At 39.6% G+C, this 26,485-nt stretch overlaps 2 protein-coding genes across 24 annotated transcripts in view; both read left to right on the top strand.

The window, feature by feature from the left end:
* The window catches only part of LOC122836611 (protocadherin gamma-C5-like), a 249,501-nt gene that overhangs the window by 137,301 nt on the left and 85,715 nt on the right, over positions 1-26,485 (top strand). The window contains exon 1 of one of the 23 annotated variants that reach the window (XM_044126294.1): positions 4,661-7,154. The exons of 16 other annotated variants lie outside the window; for them this stretch is intronic. In XM_044126294.1, the coding sequence (XP_043982229.1) occupies positions 4,761-7,154 (2,394 nt within the window). In that variant the 5' untranslated portion in view covers positions 4,661-4,760. Of the gene's footprint in view, positions 1-4,660; positions 7,155-7,672; positions 10,247-11,909; positions 14,424-15,246; positions 17,870-19,340; positions 21,751-22,775; positions 25,357-26,485 lie in introns of those variants that run through there. 6 more of the 23 variants (XM_044126318.1, XM_044126288.1, XM_044126304.1 and 3 more) reach the window with 6 other exon arrangements.
* LOC122837424 (protocadherin gamma-A2-like) lies at positions 133-3,597 on the top strand. The gene is made up of 2 exons (XM_044127778.1): positions 133-2,707; positions 3,589-3,597. The coding sequence occupies exons 1-2, from the start codon at positions 323-325 to the stop codon at positions 3,595-3,597; spliced, it is 2,394 nt and encodes a 797-aa protein (XP_043983713.1). The 5' UTR covers positions 133-322.

Genomic DNA, 26,485 nt, shown 5'->3' on the forward strand with positions numbered 1-26,485 from the left:
GCTTGTTGAACTCCTAGGGCCGCTGTTGGCTAGTCTGTGTTTGAAAGGGGATGCAATATTCAGCAACTCCCTTCTCATCTCAGAGAGAGAGAGAGAGAGAACGGTAGATAGAGAACAAACAGCTCAGGAGGTTGACGCAATTTAAAGGTTTTGAATTATTTTTTGCTTCGTTGGATGATTCTCTTTCTGGATTTGCAGCTCACCGTGTGATTGCCGATTACATTAGACCACGTGACCAAATGTTTATTTATATCTTAACGGAAATATAATTAGAGTCGGCTTTTGAGAAGACTGGATTGACAGGATTGCGACGATCAGAACAATGGGAGTACTGGGTCTGATTTTCATCACGCTCCCGTGTTTCGTTTTCGTGAGTGGACAGGTCAGCTACTCTATTCCCGAGGAGATGCCCGTGGGATCTTTTGTCGGAGATATTGCACAAGATTTAGGTTTCGATGTGAAAAGACTGAAATCGGGAAAGGCCCGCATTTATACAGGAGACGGTGCGGAGTACATCGTGCTGGATAAAGAAAAGGGAGTCCTCCTCATTAAAAACAGAGTCGACAGAGAAGCTATCTGTGCAGAGACGGTGCCCTGCGCTCTAAATTTCCAGGTTATTTTAGAAAATCCCATGGAATTTTACAGCATCAACGTGGAAATTACCGATGTTAATGACAACGCACCGATGTTTAAAAGAGGGGAAATGAAATTTAAACTTTCTGAGTCGACAGTTACAGGAACAGCTTTTGTTCTAGAGCAAGCGATTGATCTGGATGTAGGTAAGAACGGTCTGCAGAGTTATTTGTTATATCCTACAGATAACTTTATGTTGAAACTGCAAAATCAAGTAGACGGAGGCAAGATAGTGGAAATGGTATTAGACAAGCCACTAGATCGTGAAAAAAAAGATCGTCTCTCGCTTGTATTGACGGCAGTAGACGGTGGTGAGCCGCAGCTTTCCGGGTCAGTTCAAATACATGTAAATGTCCTCGACAGCAATGATAATGCTCCGGTTTTTACACAGAAAGTCTATAAATCATCAATAAGAGAAGATTCGCCAACAGGTACCGTTGTTATTAAAGTTAGTGCCATGGACGCTGACGAGGGATCTAACGCAAAAATATCATATGAAATATTAAATTCCGTTGATGACGCATCTGAAATATTTAAAATAAACAGAGAGACTGGTGAAATCAGGCTGGCCGGAAGCACTGATTATGAGAGGAAACGGCAATATCAATTACATGTTCAGGCAGGTGATACTGGAGGTTTGATTGATTCTTGTAAGGTTACTATAGAAATAATTGATACAAATGACAACACACCAGCCATAAATATTATGTCAAAATCAACTGTAGTTACAGAAGACGTTCAACCAGGTACAGTTGTGACAATTATAAACACACTGGATTCAGATTCCGCTGAAAACGGGAAAGTACAATGTACAATTCAAAGAGACATCCCGTTTTCTATTTCTACAACATCAAATAACTTTTTCAGTATTGTAACAGACAGTCAGTTAGACAGAGAGACAGAATCAGCGTATAATATAACAGTGACCTGCTCTGATGAAGGAGTACCCTCCCTCTCCAGCAGCGTCACTCTCACCTTGCAGATTTCTGACGTGAATGACAATGCACCTGTATTTGAGAGGAGCTCTTATGAGGCCTACTTCGTAGAAAACAACACACCAGGTGTCTCTATCTTCACAGTAAAAGCAACAGATGCTGACTGGAACCAGAATTCTCGCGTTTCTTACATACTGGAGGAATCCTTTATCAACGGAGTGCAAGTCTCCTCTTATGTATCTGTTAGTGCTGATAGTGGAGTCATTCATGCAGTTCGCTCTTTTGATTACGAGCAGATCAAAGATTTCAAGTTCTTTGTTAAAGCACAAGATGGAGGCTCTCCTCCTCTGAGTAGCAACATGACTGTGAAAATCATAATCCAAGACCAGAACGATAATCCACCCCAGGTTCTGTACCCAGTCCAGACTAGTGGCTCCATGGTGGCTGAAATGGTTCCTCGGTCAGCAGATGTGGGCTACCTGGTGACTAAAGTGGTGGCTGTGGATGTGGACTCTGGACAGAATGCCTGGCTCTCCTACAAACTCCAGAAAGCCACAGACAGAGCGCTGTTTGAAGTGGGCTTACAGAATGGAGAAATAAGAACTATCCGTCAGGTGACTGATAAAGATGCTGTGAAACAAAGACTGACTGTCATAGTGGAGGACAACGGGCAGCCCTCTCGTTCAGCTACAGTCATTGTTAACGTGGCGGTGGCGGACAGCTTCCCTGAAGTGTTGTCAGAGTTCACTGACTTTCCACACGATAAGGAATACAATGACAACCTGACTTTTTACTTAGTGTTGGCTCTGGCTGTGGTTTCCTTCCTCTTCATCACGTGTTTAGTGGTTATTATATCAGTGAAGATCTACAGATGGAGACAGTCTCGCATCCTGTATCACTCCAGCCTCCCTGTGATTCCATATTATCCACCTCGGTACTCAGACACTTTGGGAACAGGAACTCTGCCACGTGTGTATAATTACGAGGTGTGCAGGACGTCTGACTCCAGAAAAAGTGACTGTAAATTCGGAGGAGCTGGTAATCAGAACATGTTGATAATGGATCCCAGTTCTACAGGAACAATTCAACGGATACAGAATGAGAAAAGCATCTTGGATGAACCCGACTCTCCTGTTGAGGTTGGTAGTATTGTCAAGCACATCTATTTATATTACTTATTTTTCTTATAGATTCAAAGTCTTTTCTCATGTGGAATGTGGTTGGCAAATGTTTAAAGAGAACACAAATTCCTAATAATCCCTTTTAGCAATTTTTTCCCTTCTTTTATTACCGTATTTGTGATTTATTGGAGACACATATAATTTAACATGTAGCAGGATATCTTTTTTTTCTTTCTGTCTCCACCTCTGGCTTTTTTAACCCATTGAGCTCAAACGTTGATATAAACGTAATATATGTGTTGTCTATTAAATATATCAGCAAACAGATCAGGACTTCTCACAGAAAATTCATGAATTAATCTCATTGGGATTGAATACGGATTGAATTGTAGCCTCAAAAATAAGGATTTTGACACATCTCTTAAACTAGGGAAAGCTTCTTTGAAAGTTCAGAAAACTACATTTTGAAATGAACACAAACTGAATGCAGAGCAGTTCTCAGTATAAATTATGTAATCTTTTCATGCAAGCCATGGGCGTCTAAACCTCAGACTTTAAAAATGTTTTAACATTTCTAATAACATATTTCTTAGCTGCAGAATTTATAAATAAAAGCTGCAGTTTTTTTCAAAGCTTTGCTCCTCCACAATAAACCAATAATATATTTTTATAATTATAATTGCATTTCATCAGTTTGTCCTAACTAATCTTGCATTAAGCCTAAGTGCTAAGCCTAACTTTTATATATACAATAAATAGCATTTTCATTAGCATCTTCCTTAGGATACTGTGTCAACTACTTATCTTGTTAATCAGTCAACAACTTCTCTCTACAATTGTCTCCAGCACAAAGAACTAAATTTGTTCCCTGGTCTTCTGTCATTCTTCTTACTTTGCAGAATCTATAGAGTGTAACATAGCAAAAAATTTTGCCACAGTTCTGACAGAGATTTCCTGGATTTTTACATCTATTGATATTTTTCTGGGAATATTTAGAAGCACACCGCGGTCAGTGTCTGTCATTTCAGGCCTGAGGATGCTGAAATAAAATGTATTTTATTTATACCTGTACCAAATTAGTTTTTTAGTTTATTTATAACTTACTCCCAGCATTTTTTATTATAATTACCACATTGCTGATGAACTAGTGATGAAATAGTTTGTCTTGCAATCAACAGCTAAAACATTAGGATAAATAATTTACTTTAACAATAAGTGAACACCAACAGAATCGACACTAATGAGGTTTAACAAGTTCAACTGTAAAGTAGGAAATACCATCAGAAATTATTTACTCCCCAAAAAAATACTTTTTTTTAACCTCGATATAATGTTCACCTTCATTCTTTTTTAAATGTTTGTCACAAGTTGCTAGTTCCTCTTACATGAACTACGAACTAAACTGAGAATCTGCAGTCAGTCAGATGTTTTCCAACCTCCTTCTGACTGGAGCAATTATAAGTGTTACATCTGATCCATTTTACAACTATGTGTGATCTGTCTAACATCTTGCTTGGATTCACAAGCTAGAAATCACAACGCTTAAATGTGAATTTGATATCTTCTGGGACTTATTTATTCTGGTAATTGAATGCACCTGCATGTGTTTATTCAATTACCTGAACTGAATGTTAGTGGGGTTGTTTTGCCTTTCAGTTTAAACAGGATAACATATTTGAAATGTGTTCACTGGGTGTTAGTGAAACGACGCTGTGATCGTGTGATCTCTTTCAAATGAACTATTAAAATGCTGTGACATAAATTGTTTGACGTAGTGCAGTTCATTTTGTTGAACAGTGAAGGACGCTGTTTGCCATCAAGTTGCTGAGGAGGTTTTCATATTGCTCTCTCCTATACGTCAGCACATCGCATTGGGAGGCAGAGAGTGGTCGAGTTAACAACCAGGATCTCCGTAAAAAGCAGGAGGGAGGACTGCACAAATAGATCCCTTTGTTTTACCGTTTAATTTAATTCGCGTTTTTGGGACCTCGCCATTATTTGTACTATTCAAAACTGAATAGCAGAGATAAGAAGAGGACGAAGGATTTCTATTTTTCAGCATTTTTTTTTTATGTCAGTTGGAATGATGAGATGGCAAATGGTGCTGCTCTTCTCTCTGCTCCGTCTCGGTGTTTTGCGCGGTCAGGTCAGTTACTCCGTTCCCGAGGAAATGAAAAGTGGGTCTGTGATTGGTAAAATAGCTCACGATCTGGGTTTAGGGGTGGACCGATTGAAATCTGGCAAAGCTAGAGTTTACACTGGTAATACTGAGGAGTACGTGGAGCTGAATCGGGAAAGAGGGGTGCTAAATGTTAAACAGAGAATAGACAGAGAAACGCTGTGCGGTCAAACAATGCCCTGCGCGCTGCATTTTCAAATAATCCTGGAAAACCCAATGGAATTTTACACGGTGACCGTGGAGATCACTGATATAAATGACAATCCTCCTACATTTGAGAGAGGGGAGATGAAATACGAGATCCCTGAATCGGCTCTCATTGGAGCTCGGTTTGTTCTAGAAAAAGCAATTGATGATGATGTCGGTGTGAATGGCTTAAGCAGCTACACCCTTAAACCGAACGACAATTTCGTTCTGAAGACGACTAGCCGAGTTGATGGCACTAAACACGCAGAGATGGTTTTACAGAAACCTCTAGACCGAGAAAAAAATGAACATTTGTCCCTAACATTAACCGCTCTGGATGGGGGCGAACCTCAGCTCACCGGAACAATGCAGATTATCATAACTGTGTTAGATGTAAATGACAATCCACCGGTTTGTTCTAAACCAGAGTATAAAGTAAGTGTTGCAGAAAATGCTCCTGCTGGCACTATTATAACCACAGTAAAGGCTAGTGACAAAGATAAAGGCAACAACGGAAAGATAATGTACACAATTCCAAAATCAGCAGCTGCAAGTCTCTTCCAAATTAATTCTGAAGATGGAGTTTTGATGCTGAACGGAAACATAGACTACGAAAAAAGAAGAATTTATGAGTTAGACATTCAGGTCTCGGATCAAGGAGGATTGTCCGACGCTTGCAAAGTGATAGTAGATGTTACAGACATAAATGATAACCCTCCGTCCATTAACGTGATGTCTAAATCGACCGCACTACCTGAAAATGCAAAACCCGAAACGGTGGTAACAATGTTGAATATACAAGATCCAGATTCTAATGAAAATGGCAGAGTAATGTGTGCTTTAAGTGAAAACTCTGCGTTTAGTATTAAAACATCCACGAATAATTTTTTTACTGTCGTTACAGAGGGGGAATTAGACAGAGAAAAAGCTTCTGAATATAACGTAACAGTGACATGTTCTGATGAAGGAGTACCCTCGCTCTCCAGCAGCGTTACTCTCACTTTGCAAATCTCTGACGTGAATGATAACGCACCTGTCTTTAAGCGAAGCTCATATGAGGCCTACATTGTAGAAAACAACACACCAGGTCTTTCTATATTTACAATAACAGCTACAGATGCTGACTGGAATCAGAATGCTCGAGTTTCCTACATTTTGATGGACTCTGCTGTTAACGGAGTGCCAGTCTCTTCATATGTATCTGTCAGTGCTGATAGTGGAGTCATCCATGCAGTTCGCTCTTTTGATTATGAGCAAATCAAAGATTTCCAGTTTCGTGTCAAAGCACAAGATGGAGGCTCTCCTCCACTGAGCAGCAACGTCACCATAAAAATCCTGATCCAGGATCAGAACGATAACCCTCCTCAGGTTCTGTATCCAGTCCAGACTGGTGGCTCCATGGTGGCTGAAATGGTTCCTCGTTCAGCAGATGTGGGCTACCTGGTGACTAAAGTGGTGGCTGTGGATGTGGACTCTGGACAGAATGCCTGGCTCTCCTATAAACTCCAGAAAACCACAGACAGAGCGCTGTTTGAAGTGGGCTTACAGAATGGAGAAATAAGAACTATCCGTCAGGTGACTGATAAAGACGCTGTGAAACAAAGACTGACTGTCATAGTGGAGGACAACGGGCAGCCCTCTCGTTCAGCTACAGTCATTGTTAATGTGGCGGTGGCGGACAGCTTCCCTGAAGTGTTGTCGGAGTTCACTGACTTTCCTCACGATAAGGAATACAATGACAACCTGACTTTTTACTTAGTGTTGGCTCTGGCTGTGGTTTCCTTCCTCTTCATCACGTGTTTAGTGGTTATTATATCAGTGAAGATCTACAGATGGAGACAGTCTCGCATCCTGTATCACTCCAGCCTCCCTGTGATTCCATATTATCCACCTCGTTACTCAGACACTTTGGGAACAGGAACTCTGCCACACGTGTACAATTACGAGGTGTGCAGAACAACTGACTCTAGAAAAAGTGACAATAAGTTTGGGGGAGGTGGAATTCAAAACGTGTTGATAATGGATCCCAGTTCCTCCGGAACTATGCAGCGGATACAAAGTGAGAAGAGTATCCTGGATGAACCCGACTCTCCTATAGAGGTGAGGATGTTTTCATCTTAAAATAATTACTCAATATGGCGATTTATATTTTTTGGGAATTTTGTTCAAAGTTGTTGCTTTTGGAAGTCTCACGACACTTGCAATGTGTGTGACAATGTTAGTACCGAGCATTTGAATAGCTCCACATATTTCAGGTTGAACATGGTTCGTACGTATCCAGACATAAGCTCTTGCTTTGGAAAATATGTGATTATTGTGCATGATGTCAGCTGATTTCAACTAACCCTTCGCTATAAATTTATTTCAATTGTATTCATGAATGTTTAGATGTATTTTCTCCTTAACCTTTTTTAATCACCTTTCTTTTTTATTGTACATAAATCAGGCAATGTTCTTTATTTTATCATTTTTTTTACTTGTTTATTTGTCTTACGTTGTTGTAGTACACTATATTAAGCTCTAAGGGCCGCTATCGGCCAGTGAGTGTAAGCATTGAAGCGGCTCTCCTCCGTTTCTTCCCCGTGATCCATTTTCTCTTTAAATCAGAGGACATCAAACACGCATTGCGAATGTCTGGACCCTTCACTGTCCGATAAATGCAACTGATGGGCAACTTAAATGTGATGTGATCACCATGGGAAGGATTTCCTTTTAGCCACGGATTGAAAAAAAAAACAACAAAAAAACAACTTAACTGGGATTTGTCTTTTTTCTTTTTGTTCTGGATGGAAAATAAGGTGGGAACAATGGGGCGGCTAGCGCTGTTGTTTTTCTTGCTGCTCTCCCTCTCTCTGGTGACTGCCCAGGTCAGCTACTCCATTCCCGAGGAAAGTCCAAAAGGATCATTAATCGGTAACATCGCTCGGGATTTGGGTTTGGACGGCAAAAGGTTGCTTTCGGGAAACGCTCGAATTTTTACTGGAGACAACACGGATTACATTGATCTGAAGAGAGAACGGGGAGTCCTCATTGTCAAAGACAAAATAGACAGGGAGCTGCTTTGTGGGCAGACGACGCCTTGTGCCCTTCATTTTCAAGTTATTCTGGAAAATCCCATGGAGTTTTACACCGTTGCTGTAGAAATTGTCGACATAAATGACAACGCTCCGTTATTTGAAAAATCGGACATGACATTTAAGATAAGTGAGTCGGCGGTGATAGGAGCAAAATTCTTGTTGGAGAGAGCTATAGATCCTGATGTTGGCATGAACGGTCTTCAGAGTTATTTTCTTTCCAAAACAGAACATTTTGCTTTGAAGTTGAAAGATCAACCAGACGGAGAAAAGATTGTTGAAATGGTTTTGCAAAAGCCTCTTGACAGAGAAAAACAGGAGGAGCTATTTTTAGTGTTAACTGCAGTGGACGGAGGAGAACCGCAACTGACCGGCACAGTAAAAATCCACGTCACGGTACTTGATGCTAATGACAATGCGCCAGTTTTTACTAAACCACTTTATAAAGCTACTATTCCAGAAAATGCCCCTAAGGGTACAGTTGTAATCAGAGTTAGTGCAACTGATGCGGATAAAGGTTTAAACTCCAAAATACTTTATTCTATCTCCAACACAGTAGCAGACATACGAGATTTGTTTAAGATGAATGAATCAAATGGCGATCTAATATTAGCTGACAGTATAGATTACGAGAAGGCGCGTTACTATCAGATACATGTACAAGCAAGTGATGAAGGAGGATTAACAGATTCCTGTAAAGTAACTGTTGATGTTACTGACATTAATGATAATAAACCTGTTATTAATATAATATCACAGATTAACGTAATTCCAGAAGACTCTAAACCGGAGACAATAGTGACCATGGTAAATGTTCAGGACTTAGATTCAGGAGAAAACGGTAAAGTTCACTGTGCAATTAATGAACAGATTCCTTTTACATTAAAATTAGCAACAGATGGTTTCTTTAATCTTGTGACAGAAAGTAAGTTGGACAGAGAAATAGGATCAGGGTATAATATTACTGTTATCTGCTCTGATGAAGGAGTTCCTTCACTCTCCAGCAGCGTCACTCTGGCATTGCAAGTCTCCGATGTAAATGATAACGCACCTGTATTTGAGAGGAGCTCTTATGAGGCCTACATCGTAGAAAACAACACACCAGGTGTGTCTATATTCACAGTGAAAGCCATAGACGCTGATTGGAATCAAAATGCCCGTGTTTCTTACATTTTGGAGGAATCCTCAGTTAATGGAGTGCCAGTTTCCTCTTATGTTTCCGTAAGTGCTGATAGTGGAGTCATTCATGCAGTTCGCGCTTTTGACTACGAGCAGATCAAAGATTTCAAGTTCTGCGTAAAAGCGCAGGATGGAGGCTCTCCTCCGTTGAGCAGCAACGTGACTGTGAAAATCCTGATCCAGGACCAGAACGACAATCCACCCCAGGTTTTGTACCCAGTCCAGACTGGTGGCTCCATGGTGGCGGAAATGGTTCCTCGTTCAGCAGATGTGGGCTACCTGGTGACTAAAGTGGTGGCTGTGGATGTGGACTCTGGACAGAATGCCTGGCTCTCCTATAAACTCCAGAAAGCCACAGACAGAGCGCTGTTTGAAGTGGGCTTACAGAATGGAGAAATAAGAACTATCCGTCAGGTGACTGATAAAGATGCTGTGAAACAAAGACTGACTGTCATAGTGGAGGACAACGGGCAGCCCTCTCGTTCAGCTACAGTCATTGTTAACGTGGCGGTGGCGGACAGCTTCCCTGAAGTGTTGTCGGAGTTCATTGACTTTCCTCATGATAAGGAATATAATGACAACCTGACTTTTTACTTAGTGTTGGCTCTGGCTGTGGTTTCCTTCCTCTTCATCACGTGTTTAGTGGTTATTATATCAGTGAAGATCTACAGATGGAGACAGTCTCGCATCCTGTATCACTCCAGCCTCCCTGTGATTCCATATTATCCACCTCGTTACTCAGACACTTTGGGAACAGGAACTCTGCCACATGTGTATAATTACGAGGTGTGCAGGACGACTGACTCTAGAAAGAGTGACATAAAGTTCGACCGAGGGGGAAGTCAGAACGTGTTGATAATGGACTCCAGTTCTACAGGGACGATGCAACGGATACAGAATGAAAAGAACATCCTGGATGAACCTGACTCTCCACTAGAGGTTAGAATGGTTTTTGAATTGTAATCTTTATCATTTCTTACCCTGTTAAAGAGGTAGCTTGCAGTACATATATTTTCTTATAGTTTATATTGCGTACCTCAACAATATTTTGTGTTCCTGTTACAAACATCTGACTGTAATAATCCGCAACATTCATGCTTACTGAGTTCTCCAATATGAAGCAAAAAGTTTTGTATTAGTGACACGTGCTGCGGTAGGTAGAATGAATAATCCTCTGACCAATGCATTCTCTTAACTTCAGCACCATGGACAGAAACAGTAGCACGGCCCATGGTTGAATTTTTGCCTTGAGTTTTTAACAATCTGTTCTATTTAATGTTTTCTTCTCTACGGTCTTTTTTCATAAAAAATATGTTTAAAATTGGCATTTTGAAATGATTTGTGCTACACGCTGAGAGCTTTAATCCAAGATTTTTTTTTCCCTTCTGGATTTTTTTCCTCTTCTGCTTGTTCTTAGATGTATGTTAGAGACACATGCTTGATCAAATTAAAATAACATAACTCCTCGAGAAAATACAGTTTTCTACTCACACAGGTCAACAGTCCATTCCTCTCGGTTTGCATTGAGCCAATTGAGAGAAAGTAAAGCGCTGAGGTCACTTTACAGCGTTCTCTTAAAGTGACAGTACAAGCATTTATGTTAAACACAAAAAAAACCATTAAACATAACCAAGATCAACATTCTTGAGCTTTTTTTTCAGGAGTTAATAAAGTGCCAAACATATTTTCACCAGAAATTAAAGCATTATTATTATTATTATTATTATTATTATTATTATTATTATTATTATTATTATTATTATTATTATTATTATTACTTTATTATTATTATTATTATTACTTTATTATTATTATTATTATTATTATTATTAGTAGTAGTAGTAGTAGTAGTAGTAGTAGTAGTAGTAGTAGTAGTAGTATTACCGTTTTACGTTTCCTAGATCTGATCAATTTAGTTTTGGTTATATTTTGATACATCTTAATTATATAGAAAATATATATATATATATATATATATATATATATATATATATATTTTTTTTCTTTCTTTTTTTTTTTTTTTTTTTTTTTTATTAGGTTTTAACATCAAAATACAAAATGTGCAAAAATTTTTTTGTTGTTGTTCATATGTTGTCTACATATGAACAACATATGTAGACTTTTTTCTATAACAGAACCGAACATAAGTCGTACAGAACACATGGATAAGCCTTCCCAAATAAAATCCAGAGGAATAAGAAAAAAACAAGAAAAAACAAAAAACAAAAAGTAGATATGTTATATTATCCTTCTAAAATATTTAAAATAAATATTTTAGAAGGATGTTCCCAAACAGCTGTGGGTAATATTAAGAAAATATATTTTATTAATATTACCCACAGCTGTTTGGGAACATCCTTCTAAAATATTTATTTTAAATTTTATGCATGTGTTCTCAAACTTTCGAACCTGACATGGAGATTATGTGTGACGTTCTGCAGTTTTATGGTTTCGACTCTTAGGGCCGCTGTTGGCCAATTGCTGACGGATCAGGGCGTCTTTGTGGTTCCACCATCCTCACAATTTGCACAGTTGTTCATTTGACAGTTACACTGCGGAAGGACTGCTGAAAAAGGATAAACATTCGACCATTTTTTTTTTTCATTCAGCAAATGACTGAACTCTTAACCGGAGGCTGGAAATCGATTTCAGTGATTGTTTGTTTTTTTATTTATTTATTTTATTTTATTTTTTACAAAAGACTGGAAGCTCTAACGGGGAAAACAGAACAATGAATCGGGCGGTACTGTTTGTCATCGCTCTCTTTTCTCTGGACTCGGTGGTCGGGCAGGCCAGCTACTCTATTCCAGAAGAATTGCCAAAGGGATCCTTGATTGGAAATGTCGTTCATGATTTAGGATTGGACACTAAACGTTTGGTATCCGGTAAAGCAACGATTTTTAACAGAAACACCGCGGAGTACGTAGAGCTCAACAGAGAACGAGGAGTCCTGCTCGTCAAAGAGAGAATCGACAGAGAGGCGCTGTGTACAGACACCACGGTTTGTGCTTTAGATTTTCAGGTTATTTTGGAGAATCCGATGGAGTTTTACACAGTTACCATCCAGGTAACAGACATTAATGACAATTCTCCGACGTTTGAAAAGAGCGAGATGAAATTTAAAATTAGCGAGACCGCAATGAAAGGTGCCAAATTTGTGTTAGAAAGGGCGGTGGATCATGATGTCGGAATCAATGATCTGCAGGATTACATGCTAAAACCATCAGACCATTTTGCATTGAATCTGCACAGTGACGCTAATGGCCGACAAAATGTCGAGATGGTTTTGGAAAAGCCCTTAGACAGAGAGAAAGAGCAGCAGATAAATCTAGTGTTAACAGCTGTTGATGGGGGAGAGCCGCAGAGATCAGGAACGATGCTAATAGATGTTACAGTCTTAGACGTTAATGATAATGCTCCAGTTTTTACACAAAAAACATACAGAGCCACTGTTACTGAAAATTCCCCGAAAGGAACAGTTGTTGCTATAGTTACGGCGTCCGATCATGATGAAGGTCCTAACAGTAAAATAACATATTCAATGACAAACACGTTAGATAACGTGAGAAAAGTGTTTCAGATAAACGAGGAAAACGGACAAATTGTATTAATTGAAAAAATTGACTACGAAAATTCAAAGCACTTTCAAATAAATCTTCTTGCTAGCGACAATGGTGGACTGACTGATTCTTCTAAATTAATTGTCGATGTGCAAGACATAAACGATAACAGACCTGAAATAAGGATAATGTCAAGGTCAAATGTGATAGCTGAGGATTCAAAACCTGACACTGTTGTTACAATTATAAACATAGAAGATTTAGACTCTGAAAAAAACGGAGAGGTAAAATGCTTTGTTAAAGGAAGTGTGCCTTTCATTTTAAAATCATCAAGAAATAATTTCTACAGTTTAGTAACAGACAGTGATTTGGATAGAGAGAGCGAATCTGCATATAACATAACAGTGACATGCTCTGATGAAGGAGTACCCTCCCTCTCCAGCAGCGTTACTCTCACTTTGCAAATCTCTGATGTGAATGATAACGCACCTGTATTTGAGCAGAGCTCTTATCAGGCCTATATTGTAGAAAACAACACACCAGGTGTCTCTATATTCACAGTAAAAGCAACAGATGCTGACTGGAACCAGAATGCGCGTGTATCTTACATACTGGAGGAATCATCTATTAACGGAGTGCCAGTGTCCTCTTATGTATCTGTTAGTGCTGATAGTGGAGTCATTCATGCAGTTCGCTCTTTTGACTACGAGCAGATCAAAGATTTCAAGTTCTGCGTAAAAGCGCAAGATGGAGGCTCTCCTCCGCTGAGCAGCAACGTGACTGTAAAAATCCTGATCCAGGATCAGAACGACAATCCACCCCAGGTTTTGTACCCAGTCCAGACTGGTGGCTCCATGGTGGCTGAAATGGTTCCTCGTTCAGCAGATGTGGGCTACCTGGTAACTAAAGTGGTGGCTGTGGATGTGGACTCTGGACAGAATGCCTGGCTCTCCTATAAACTCCAGAAAGCCATAGACAGAGCGCTGTTTGAAGTGGGCTTACAGAATGGAGAAATAAGAACTATCCGTCAGGTGACTGATAAAGATGCTGTGAAACAAAGACTGACTGTCATAGTGGAGGACAACGGGCAGCCCTCTCGTTCAGCTACAGTCATTGTTAACGTGGCGGTGGCGGACAGCTTCCCTGAAGTGTTGTCGGAGTTCACTGACTTTCCACACGATAAGGAATACAATGACAACCTGACTTTTTACTTAGTGTTGGCTCTGGCTGTGGTTTCCTTCCTCTTCATCACGTGTGTAGTGGTTATTATATCAGTGAAGATCTACAGATGGAGACAGTCTCGCATCCTGTATCACTCCAGCCTCCCTGTGATTCCATATTATCCACCTCGTTACTCAGACACTTTGGGAACAGGAACTCTGCCACACGTGTATAATTACGAGGTGTGCAGGACGACTGACTCCAGAAAGAGTGACATTAAGTTCGGAGGAGCTGCTAATCAGAACATGTTGATAATGGATCCCAGTTCTAGAGGGACGATGCAGCGGATACAAAGTGAGAAAAGCATCTTGGATGAACCTGACTCTCCTCTAGAGGTTAGAAAGTTGTTTTGTTGTTTTTTTCCCCTTTTTCTGTCATCAAGAGTTTAAAATGCAATTACCGCAAGTTTCATGAAAAAAATTTACAAGTTCTGCATTGTGATGTCTTGATGGATGTACAGTGCTTTTGTGAGTTCACAGTGTGAATTTGAAAAAAGAAATAGATAAAAAACAGACTGAGATGTTGCATAATTGAAACAGAGATTATCGGTTTTGCACCCTTTCGAAGTAGATTGTTCTCTAAAAATTTCCTCAGTTGTCAAATTCATTTGAGAAAATTATCTCACACTTTCACCAATCAGAATATTTTATTTCTGTGTTGGCTCTGGCTGTGGTCCATGGTGCTGACGCAATTTAACGTCAGCACCATGGACAGTGATTTTTTTTTTTTTTTTTTTATCTCCATCTCCACTTTCCAACAACTTTCTCGTTCATAATTCTATATCTGTCCTTAAAAATCGCCCCAGTAATTTCATTCATTAATGGTCTCCGTCCTGTTTCAGTTCACTAACTTCCTTGCCCCGCTCTTGAATTCCTACTTCTGTTTGAAACATGTGGATACAAAATGATTTCGACTTTAAAGTGTGAAGGATTTTGATTTAAAAATATTTCTAGACTTTTACGTCTGAATATTTTGTACCTGTCAAGTGAGGTCAGTAAAGCTTCACTGCGTATATATGTTTTTTTTTTTTTTTTTTTTTTTTCTATGCAGAAACATTAAAAGCAGAACATCCTAATTCTGCTCTGCAGTTTTATTCTGTGGACTCTTAGCGCCGCTGTTGACTTCAAATTTGTTGACCCAGTACATGCGTGAGGCTGCTGCAACTCCTTTGTAACATCGCCATAATGCAACGGGAGCTCGAAAAGAAAGCCTCCGAAAATTGCTGACGGACGATGGTTGTTTGAAAAAAGCTTTCCGTTTACACGTTTTCATTTTGGATTTTTCCGCCATAAGTATTTCGTGAAGACACGCTCGGATTTGATGTTGGACGATAAATACCAGTTTATGTGGAAATAGTGGCTGGGCTCCATTTGGGAGTGAATCAGATCAAACAATGAAACGGCAAGTACTACTGGCGTTTTTCTCCCTCTTTCTCATCAACTCGACGATCGGACAAATAAGCTACTCTATTCCAGAGGAAATGCCAAAGGGCTCCCTGGTGGGAAACATCGCACATGACTTAGGTTTGAATACGAAACGTTTTATATCGGGTAAAGCAAAGATTCATACCAGGAACAGTTTGGAGTACGTGGAGCTGAACAGAGAAAGAGGATTGCTCCTTGTGAAGGAAAAAATCGACAGAGAAGCGCTGTGCACAGAGGTTACGGTCTGTAGTCTAGACTTTCAGATTATTTTGGAGAATCCTATAGAATTTTACACCGTTACTGTCCAGATTACAGATATTAATGATAATGCACCGACATTTGAAAAAAGCGAGATGCATTTTAAATTAAGTGAATCAGCAACACCAGGAGTAAAATTTGTGTTAGAGAGGGCTGAGGATCACGATGTTGGAATCAACGGAGTTCAAAAATACGAATTAAAACCAAGCGATAATTTTGCTTTGAAGCTGCACAATAATCCACACGATAGCAAAAATGTGGAGATGGTGTTACAGAAGCCTTTAGACAGAGAGACAGAGGAGCATATAAATCTAGTACTGACCGCTATAGATGGAGGAGATCCGCAGATGTCCGGAACGATGGTTATTGTAGTAACAGTTTTAGACGCAAATGATAACGCTCCACGTTTTACACAGCAAACATACAAGGCAACGCTTACTGAAAACTCACCGATAGGGACTGTTGTTGCTTCTGTTACAGCGTCAGATGCAGATCAAGGTTCTAACGGAAAAATAACATATTCAATCACAAGTACGCAAGCAAATGTAAGAAAAATATTTGAGATTAACGGGGAAAATGGAGAGGTGTCTCTAATTGGAAATATTGACTTCGAAAAAAATAAGTTATTTGAGATTCTTGTGGGAGCTACAGATGATGGAGGACTTACTGATTCCTGTAAGCTAATTGTTGAAGTGCAAGATATAAATGACAATAAGCCTGAAATTAGTATAATGTCAAAATCAAATGTTATATCGGAGGACGTGGAAGTTAACACCGTTGTAACAGTGATAAATATTGAAGATATTGACTCTGGAGAAAATGGGAAAGTTAAATGCTTTATCACAGAAAATATGCCATTTGTTCTGAAAATGTCAACGAATAACATCTACAGTTTAGTGACAGATAGTGAATTAGATAGAGAAACATATTCTGACTATAATATCACAGTAATTTGCTCTGATGAAGGCGTTCCATCGCTCTCTAGCAGCATCACTTTCACCTTACAGATCTCTGATGTAAATGATAACGCACCTGTCTTTGAGAGGAGCTCATATGAGGCCTACATAGTGGAAAACAACACGCCAGGTGTCTCTGTATTTACACTGAAAGCCAAAGACGCTGATTGGAATCAAAATGCCCGTGTTTCTTATATATTGGAGGAGTCCTCTGTTAATGGAGTGCCAGTCTCCTCCTATGTGTCTGTTAGTGCTGATAGTGGAGTCATCTATGCAGTTCGTTCTTTTGACTACGAGCAGGTCAAAGATTTCCAGTTCCGCATCAGAGCTCAGGATGGAGGCTCTCCTCCGCTAAGCAGCAACGTGACTGTGAAAATCCTGATCCAGGACCAGAATGATAATCCACCCCAGGTTTTGTACCCAGTCCAGACTGGTGGCTCCATGGTGGCTGAAATGGTTCCTCGTTCAGCAGATGTTGGCTACCTGGTGACTAAAGTGGTGGCAGTGGATGTGGACTCTGGACAGAATGCCTGGCTCTCCTATAAACTCCAGAAAGCCACAGACAGAGCGCTGTTTGAAGTGGGCTTACAGAATGGAGAAATAAGAACTATCCGTCAGGTGACTGATAAAGATGCTGTGAAACAAAGACTGACTGTCATAGTGGAGGACAACGGGCAGCCCTCTCGTTCAGCTACAGTCATTGTTAACGTGGCGGTGGCGGACAGCTTCCCTGAAGTGTTGTCGGAGTTCACTGACTTTCCTCACGATAAGGAATACAATGACAACCTGACTTTTTACTTAGTGTTGGCTCTGGCTGTGGTTTCCTTCCTCTTCATCACGTGTTTAGTGGTTATTATATCAGTGAAGATCTACAGATGGAGACAGTCTCGCATCCTATATCACTCCAGCCTCCCTGTGATTCCATATTATCCACCTCGTTACTCAGACACTTTGGGAACAGGAACTCTGCCACATGTGTACAATTACGAGGTTTGCAGAACGACTGACTCCAGAAAGAGTGACTGTAAGTTCGGAGGAGCTGGTAATCAGAACTTGTTGATAATGGATCCCAGTTCTACAGGGACAATGCAGCGGATACAAAATGAGAAGAACATCCTGGATGAACCCGACTCTCCTCTAGAGGTTAGAATGCTTTGATTTATACAATACCCCTACAATATGTTTAAATCATAAATGCCCTGTACTCGTGTACACTTTATCTAGTCCAGAGGACCCCAAAATCTATTATTCATTGGAGTTTAGTTTTTAATAACAGTCACTTACATTATGTGGTGTATGGTCCCTCATATTTTGTTTCATTGCAGTACAATTCTCTTTTAGTTTGACGAATATTTTTGTAACATTATTTTTAACTACACCTATATCGACCCATTTATGCCTGGAAAAGGCAGCAGGCAGCCAGGTAGGCCGAGAAACAGACAGACAGGTTGGATTTGATTATGTCTTATAATTGTAGTCAATTGTTCAGTCTTTTTATTCATTCAAACTTGTTTGTACGAGAATCACAGACAGCAACAGTTGAAGTAAACACCACCATAACCCCATTACTTAATTTGTTTAGAATTTCCCATAATATTGAGCTGTTTTTTTTTTTTATTATTATTTGCTTGGATTTTTATTTTTCGTTTATTTTGATTCTATTTATTCCTTTGTGAAAATGTTTTGCCCTTCTCAAGAACAGGTTCTTTTAAAATTCCTACATCTTCATCTTTTATTGCCATCTCAGATAAATTGTTGAATTATCATCTTGAAGAAACTTTTTATTTCTTTTATTTAGTAAACCATTTTGTTGTGTATGTTATCAGTTTTTCTATTTTCAGAGGTTTATTTGATTTTCTGCAACATGTTAAATATCTTTATTTGTCTGATGAACACTTTTACAGATATACTGGGATTAAAAAACAGTATTTCTAATTCATGACTGAACTAAAAGTCATAATAATGGTGACTGTTGAGGACGATTGGTTTCAGAACCACGGTCAGTTCTTTATCCGTCTCAGCTTAGATAGTATGTACTTCCTGGCTTTCTTTTGATATTTGTTTTGTTTTATTCTCATACTGTCAGTTGTCATCATTTTACAAGACGTTCATGATGATGTTTTGAGTGACAGAATCCTTCTACCTGCGTAGCCTTGCATTAAATTAGGAACAAAGATGATATACTGTTAATGCCTTTTTTCAAACTCTTACCACTTATCTTCAAGGCTTGTAAACAAATATGATGACTGATGAAAGACTTTATATTAAAAATTTTATTCATAATAACTATAGAAGCTTTCAATAATCATCGGTTTTTTTACACTTTGAACCCATTAAAAATTGCTTTTTGTATTCTGCAGTTTTCATATACTGACTCTTAGGGCCGCTGTTGACCAGAGAGTAGAAAACTGACAACACGTCTGTTTCTGCACCTCCTCTGTTCCGTCCGCATGATAAAGAAAGGACTGAACAGAGGAGAAAGAGGCGCTCCGTTTCTGTACACCGTCTTGGAAAGAACCGTGGAATTTTGAACTCATTTTTCGCGTGGACTTCCACCCCGTAGGGACAATTCACATTGGATTTGATAACCGTTTTACTGATTGCAAAAATATCGAATTTTAGTCAAGAATTTTCGCAGGACAATGGCAAGGCAAGTAACGCTGATTCTGTTTACGTTCTCTCTCAGTTCGGTTATCGGGCAGGTCAGCTACACTATTTCTGAAGAATTGCCGAAAGGATCTTTGATTGGTAGTATAGCTCACGATTTAGGCTTGGAGGCGCAGCGTTTTATTTCTGGCAAAGCTCGGATTTATACCCGAGACAACAGTGAGTACGTGGAGCTCAGCAGAGAAAGAGGACTCCTCCTCGTCAGGGAGAGAATCGACAGAGAGACACTCTGCAAACAGACGACGCCATGTGCGTTGCATTTTCAAATAATACTCGAAAACCCGATGGAATTTTTTACAATAACAATCCAGATTGCAGATATTAATGACAACGCTCCAATGTTCAAGAAAAATGAGGTCATTTTCAAAATAAGCGAGTCAGCTGCAATTGGAGCAACATTCGTTCTGGAAAAAGCTGTAGATCTTGACGTTGGAGTTAACAGTGTTCGTGGATACGAACTGCAGCCGACGAATAATTTTGCTCTGAAGCTTTATAATAATCAGCCAGATAAAAATGTGGAGATGGTGTTACAGAGGCCTTTAGACAGAGAGAAAGAGGAGCAGATAAATTTGGTCTTGACGGCTGTCGACGGAGGAGAACCGCAGATGTCAGGTACGATGCTCATTGCGATTACAGTTATAGACGTGAATGATAATGCTCCAGTTTTTACGCAAAAAACATATAAGGCTACTGTTACCGAACACTCACCCAGAGGGACAGTTGTTGTAACTGTTACGGCAGCAGATGCAGATCAAGGTTCTAACAGTAAAATAACATACTCCATCACTTCTAGAAATGACGACGAAAACAGAATATTCGACATTAATAAAGAAAACGGGGAGGTTATGTTAACTGGTAATCTTGATTTTGAAGAGTCGAGAAATTATCAACTTAATCTTGTAGCTAGTGACGATGGTGGACTCACTGATTCGTCAAAATTAATTGTTGACGTTCAAGACACAAATGACAACAGTCCGGAAATTAACATAATGTCAAAGTCGAACGTAATTCCAGAGAACGCTGATCTAAATACCGTTGTTACCATGATAAATATCGAGGACAGAGACGCAGGAGAAAATGGGAAGGTGCATTGTTACACTAGTCAAAACATACCATTTATGCTGAAGTCATCAACGAGTAATTTCTATAGTTTAGTGACAGACAGTGAATTAGACAGAGAGAGCGCCTCAGAGTATAATATCACAGTGACCTGCTCTGATGAAGGAGTTCCCTCCCTCTCCAGCAGCGTCACTCTCACCTTGCAGATCTCTGATGTAAATGATAACGCACCTGTGTTTGACAGGAGCTCTTATCAGGCCTACGTTGTAGAAAACAACACACCAGGTGTCTCTGTATTTACAGTAAAAGCTACAGACGCTGATTGGAATCAAAATGCCCGTGTTTCTTACATACTGGAGGAATCCTCCATTAACGGAGTGCCAGTTTCTTCATATGTATCTGTCAGTGCTGATAGTGGAGTCATCCATGCAGTTCGCTCTTTTGACTACGAGCAGATCAAAGATTTCAAGTTCTGCGTGAAAGCACAAGATGGAGGCTCTCCTCCGCTGAGCAGCAACGTGACTGTTAAAATCCTGATCCAGGATCAGAACGACAATCCCCCTCAGGTTCTGTATCCAGTCCAGACTGGTGGCTCCATGGTGGCTGAAATGGTTCCTCGTTCAGCAGATGTGGGCTACCTGGTGACTAAAGTGGTGGCTGTGGATGTGGACTCTGGACAGAATGCCTGGCTCTCCTATAAACTCCAGAAAGCCACAGACAGAGCGCTGTTTGAAGCGGGCTTAGAGAATGGAGAAATAAGAACTATCCGTCAGGTGACTGATAAAGATGCTGTGAAACAAAGACTGACTGTCATAGTGGAGGACAACGGGCAGCCCTCTCGTTCAGCTACAGTCATTGTTAACGTGGCGGTGGCGGACAGCTTCCCTGAAGTGTTGTCGGAGTTCACTGACTTTCCTCACGATAAGGAATACAATGACAACCTGACTTTTTACTTAGTGTTGGCTCTGGCTGTGGTTTCCTTCCTCTTCATCACGTGTTTAGTGGTTATTATATCAGTGAAGATCTATAGATGGAGACAGTCTCGCATCCTGTATCACTCCAGCCTCCCTGTGATTCCATATTATCCACCTCGTTACTCAGACACTTTGGGAACAGGAACTCTGCCACACGTGTACAATTACGAGGTGTGCAGGACGACTGACTCCAGAAAGAGTGACTGTAAGTTTGGAAGAGCTGGTAGTCAAAACGTGTTAATAATGGATCCAGGTTCTACAGGAACAATGCAACGGATACAAAACGAGAGGAGCATTCTGGATGAGCCCGACTCTCCACTAGAGGTTAGTTATAATAATCAGCTACAGTTTCTTGAACTTCTGCACCTTTGTTTACGTTTAAAAAATTATTTTTGTCTTTTTTCTTTTGCGTAGTTCCAATGCAATAACGATTTATCGATCATTTACCAAGGCTTATTCTGTTATCTCTTTCTGGTTTTCGAGTGTTTCATGGTTATTTATTGTACTTTTTAATTTTTTATTTAGTTTAAGTTAATTTAATTTGTAGTCATTATAAGACTTGGTAAAGAAAGGCTTAGTGTCGTGTTCTGTGTTTTTCTGTGTGTTTATTTTGAAGTTTCCTGTGTGTCTGAGTCTCCGTGTTGTCCTGTCTTCCCTTGATTAGTTCCCAGGTGTGTCTCGTTCCCTGATTACCCTCTTGTGTATTTAGCGTCACCTGTGTGTGTCTGTGGTCGTCGGGTCCTCAGTCTGTGTACGTCAGTGAACGTCTAGCTACGTCCGTGTTCGTCTTGTCACGTCTGAGTTTTGTTCATTTGAGAGTGGACTGTTACTGTTTATTTTTCATCATTAAAACTCCTCCTCACCTCATCTGGGTCTACTGCGTGCTGCCTCACCTCCACCACACCGCAAATCATGACACTTAGAGACGTGCTAAATTTCAGCACCCTGGACAGAAGCGCTAATAATCAGCGAAACTCCTGCAGTTTCTCTCTCTCTCTCTCTCTCTCTCTCTCTCTCTCTCTTTCTCTCTCTCTCTCTCTCCCTTGTGTCTTAATACTCTATTACGTTAGTTTATTTACTTTGGGGATGTTTATTTTATTTTATTTTGGGGTTTTTTTCAGTAATCATGTATTGTTGGCGGCTCCTTTTGGCTAATTGTTTTACCCGTTATTCTTTTTGAATTACATTTATTTTATTGCGGTATTGTGATATCTTTACAGAAGTCATTTTTATATTTACCTAACAACTCTTGCAGTTTTGCTCTGTCAACTCTGTGGGCCGCTGTTGGTCAATTTGTTGCAGTTGTCGAAAAGGTTTAAAGCAAACCTCCCGTGCCATGTCAGTAGTTCAGAGAGGAAATTGAGAGAAGAGCGCTGCTTCGTAAAACTGTCAGATCGTTTGTTGACTGTTTGCTACTTCCTCCTCTCAGATGGATTTGAATGGGTTTTAATTTATTGATTAATCCTCGTTCTATTGGCTCTATTTCTTTGTGTAAATTGAGATCGAATCTATTTTTTTGAACGGGAGTGCAAAACATCGGACAGAACAATGGAACGGCAAGTACTGTTTTCCATCTTGCTTTGCTGCGTCTGTTCAGCTCTCGGTCAGATCAGCTACTCTGTTCCCGAAGAAATGCCAAAGGGATCTGTGGTGGGAAACATAGCAATAGATTTGGGTTTGGATGTGAAAAGATTACAATCGGGTAAAGCTCGCATCTTTACGGGCGAAAGTGCAGAATACGTCGAGCTGAGCAGAGAAAGAGGAGTCCTTCTGGTGAAAGAAAAGATCGACAGAGAGTTGCTCTGCAGACAGACGACGCCTTGTGCTTTGCATTTGCAGATCATTTTAGAAAACCCCATGGAGCTTTTTCGGATAACAGTCGAGATTACCGACATTAACGACAACAGTCCCAGCTTTAAAAATGGCGAGAAGCGTTTTGAAATCAGCGAATCTGCGGTTACGGGCTCTAAATTTGTCTTAGAAAAAGCAGTTGATTTAGATATTGGCAGAAATGGTGTAAAGAATTACAGCTTAAAACCTACAGATAACTTTGTATTGAAGGTAGAAAATGAGGCGGATGGAAATAAAAAGGTTGAGATGATTTTGCATAAGCCTTTAGACAGAGAGAAAGAGGAAGATATTTCATTATTGCTAAAAGCTGTAGATGGGGGAGAACCCCAAATGTCTGGTACAGTGAAAATTTATGTGACTGTTCTCGATGTAAATGACAATCCTCCTGTTTTTACACAGTCGGTGTACAAAGCAACTATAGCAGAAAATTCTCAGAAAGGAGCCACACTGACGACAGTCAGTGCTTCTGATGCAGATAAGGGAATCAATGGAAAAATTTCGTATGCATTATCGACTTCCATTGATAGTTTGTCTGATACTTTTCAAATAAAAGAAAATGGTGAAGTAATTTTAGTGGGGGAGATTGACTTTGAAAGTGCGAAAAATTACCAAATTGACATTGTAGCTACAGACAGCGGTGGTCTTTCTGATTCGAGTAAAATTATAGTTGATGTTATTGACGTAAATGACAACGACCCTGTTATAAGTATCATGTCAAAATCTGACTTTATTCAAGAAGATTCTCCTTATAATACTGTCATTGTTATGTTTAGCGTCACTGACCCAGATTCAGGTAACAATGGCCGTGTAAATTGCAGAATAAATGAAAATATACCATTTGCTATTAAAACTTCATCAAATGACTTTTATACCCTCGTTACAGACAGTGAGTTAGACAGAGAGACAGCCTCTGAGTATAATATCACAGTAACATGCTCTGATGGAGGAATCCCCTCCCTCTCCAGCAGCGTCACTCTCACCTCGAAGATCTCTGATGTGAATGACAACATGCCTGTCTTTGAAAGGAGCTCATATGAGGCCTATATTGTAGAAAACAACAAGCCAGGTGTGTCTATATTTACTGTAAAAGCTACAGATGCTGATTGGAACCAGAATGCCCGTGTTTCATACATCCTGGAGGATACTTCTTTAAATGGAGTACCAATATCATCATATGTGTCTGTCAGTGCTGATAGTGGAGTCATCCATGCAGTTCGCTCTCTTGATTATGAGCAGATCAAAGATTTCTACTTTCACATAAAAGCGCAGGATGGAGGCTCTCCTCCTCTCAGTAGCAATGTGACTGTAAAAATCCTGATCCAGGACCAGAACGATAATCCTCCTCAGGTTTTGTACCCAGTCCAGACTGGTGGCTCCATGGTGGCTGAAATGGTTCCTCGTTCAGCAGATGTGGGCTACCTGGTGACTAAAGTGGTGGCTGTGGATGTGGACTCTGGACAGAATGCCTGGCTCTCCTATAAACTCCAGAAAGCCATAGACAGAGCGCTGTTTGAAGTGGGCTTACAGAATGGAGAAATAAGAACTATCCGTCAGGTGACTGATAAAGATGCTGTGAAACAAAGACTGACTGTCATAGTGGAGGACAACGGGCAGCCCTCTCGTTCAGCTACAGTCATTGTTAACGTGGCGGTGGCGGACAGCTTCCCTGAAGTGTTGTCGGAGTTCACTGACTTTCCACACGATAAGGAATACAATGACAACCTGACTTTTTACTTAGTGTTGGCTCTGGCTGTGGTTTCCTTCCTCTTCATCATGTGTTTAGTGGTTATTATATCAGTGAAGATCTACAGATGGAGACAGTCTCGCATCCTGTATCACTCCAGCCTCCCTGTGATTCCATATTATCCACCTCGTTACTCAGACACTTTGGGAACAGGAACTCTTCCACACGTGTACAATTACGAGATTTGCAGAACGACTGACTCCAGAAAGAGTGAAAGTAAATTTGGCGGAGCTGGTAATCAGAACTTGTTGATAATGGACTCCAGTACTGCAGGGACGATGCAGCGGATACAGAGTGAGAAGATCATCTTGGATGAACCCGACTCTCCTCTAGAGGTTAGAGCATTATTACATTACTTGGAAATGTTATTATCAAAATCAAGTTGCCTTCTGCATGTAATAGTTTTACAACCACTTTTAGTCAATGTTTCCATTAAAATAAATTATTTTGTAACAGTAACATGCCCCCCCCCTCCCCTCCCCCCCCTGAATTACTTTGTTAGTAGCTCATTCTCAGCAGTGTAATGGTGTTTTTATCCTAAGTGCAATTTTGGATAAGTTTTATTGGGGCGAACGGTTGTCTAAACATGTTTATGGTGTAAATCACTGTACCAATTTTAATTATCACTATCCCCTACAATGTGTTGATACCTTATTTTTCATAAGAATATTGTATTTACTAACACATTATTTAATATTTACTGTTCACTATATGAAAATAGTTTTTAAGCCTATACCTCCAAGTAAAATTCTCACCACGTTTGGTTGGAAAAATAAGCTATAGTAAGTATGTAAATGTAAGATGTAAAGATGACAAAATTTTTCCATAAAAGCATCCAAGGCCTAACAATATGTGGTCTAATCATTTCTGGGAGCTCAACCTGCTGTGTTGATATCATTAAATATTTGACAAGTTGTTAAAAATATTCAGATTTGTATCCAAAGCATATGCTTGAATTGTATGCCTTTTTGTCATATTTTTATGCTTACATACATACTGTATGAGCATTAAGCATTTCATTTTTTATGCTGACTTCTTATTTGGACTTCTTGTTTAAACAGCGTTCTTTTTAAAAAATAATTTATTTACCAAATAATCAATTTGGTGTTTATGTCCACACCTATTTTACCTATCTAAATAGTTTAGTTATTTCAAACAGTAAAAACAGCTTGTATTAACTTGCAGTGACTGAATGATTGGATAATTTTTGATACATGACGTGTCTGTATACTATCTAAAAATTACCAGAATGAACTAAATAATTGTACTTTTCACTATTTCTAATTTATATGCAATATAAACTCTTAACTGTATCAACTACCTCAAGATCTCCTTTTCTTTTTAATTAATTTTGCACAAGGTATTATTTTTCTACAACGTATTTAATGTACCTCAACCTCTTATACATAGTGTTAAATGGTAAACGGAGATATATAATAATATATATATATATATATATATATA

The sequence above is a fragment of the Gambusia affinis genome, linkage group LG09 (assembly GCF_019740435.1).
Source record: "Gambusia affinis linkage group LG09, SWU_Gaff_1.0, whole genome shotgun sequence".
Taxonomy (NCBI): Eukaryota; Metazoa; Chordata; class Actinopteri; order Cyprinodontiformes; family Poeciliidae; genus Gambusia; species Gambusia affinis.

What these genes read in the sequence shown, in the direction of transcription:
- LOC122837424 (XM_044127778.1), top strand. Translation starts at nt 323, where the DNA reads ATGGGAGTACTGGGTCTGATTTTCATCACGCTCCCGTGTTTCGTTTTC.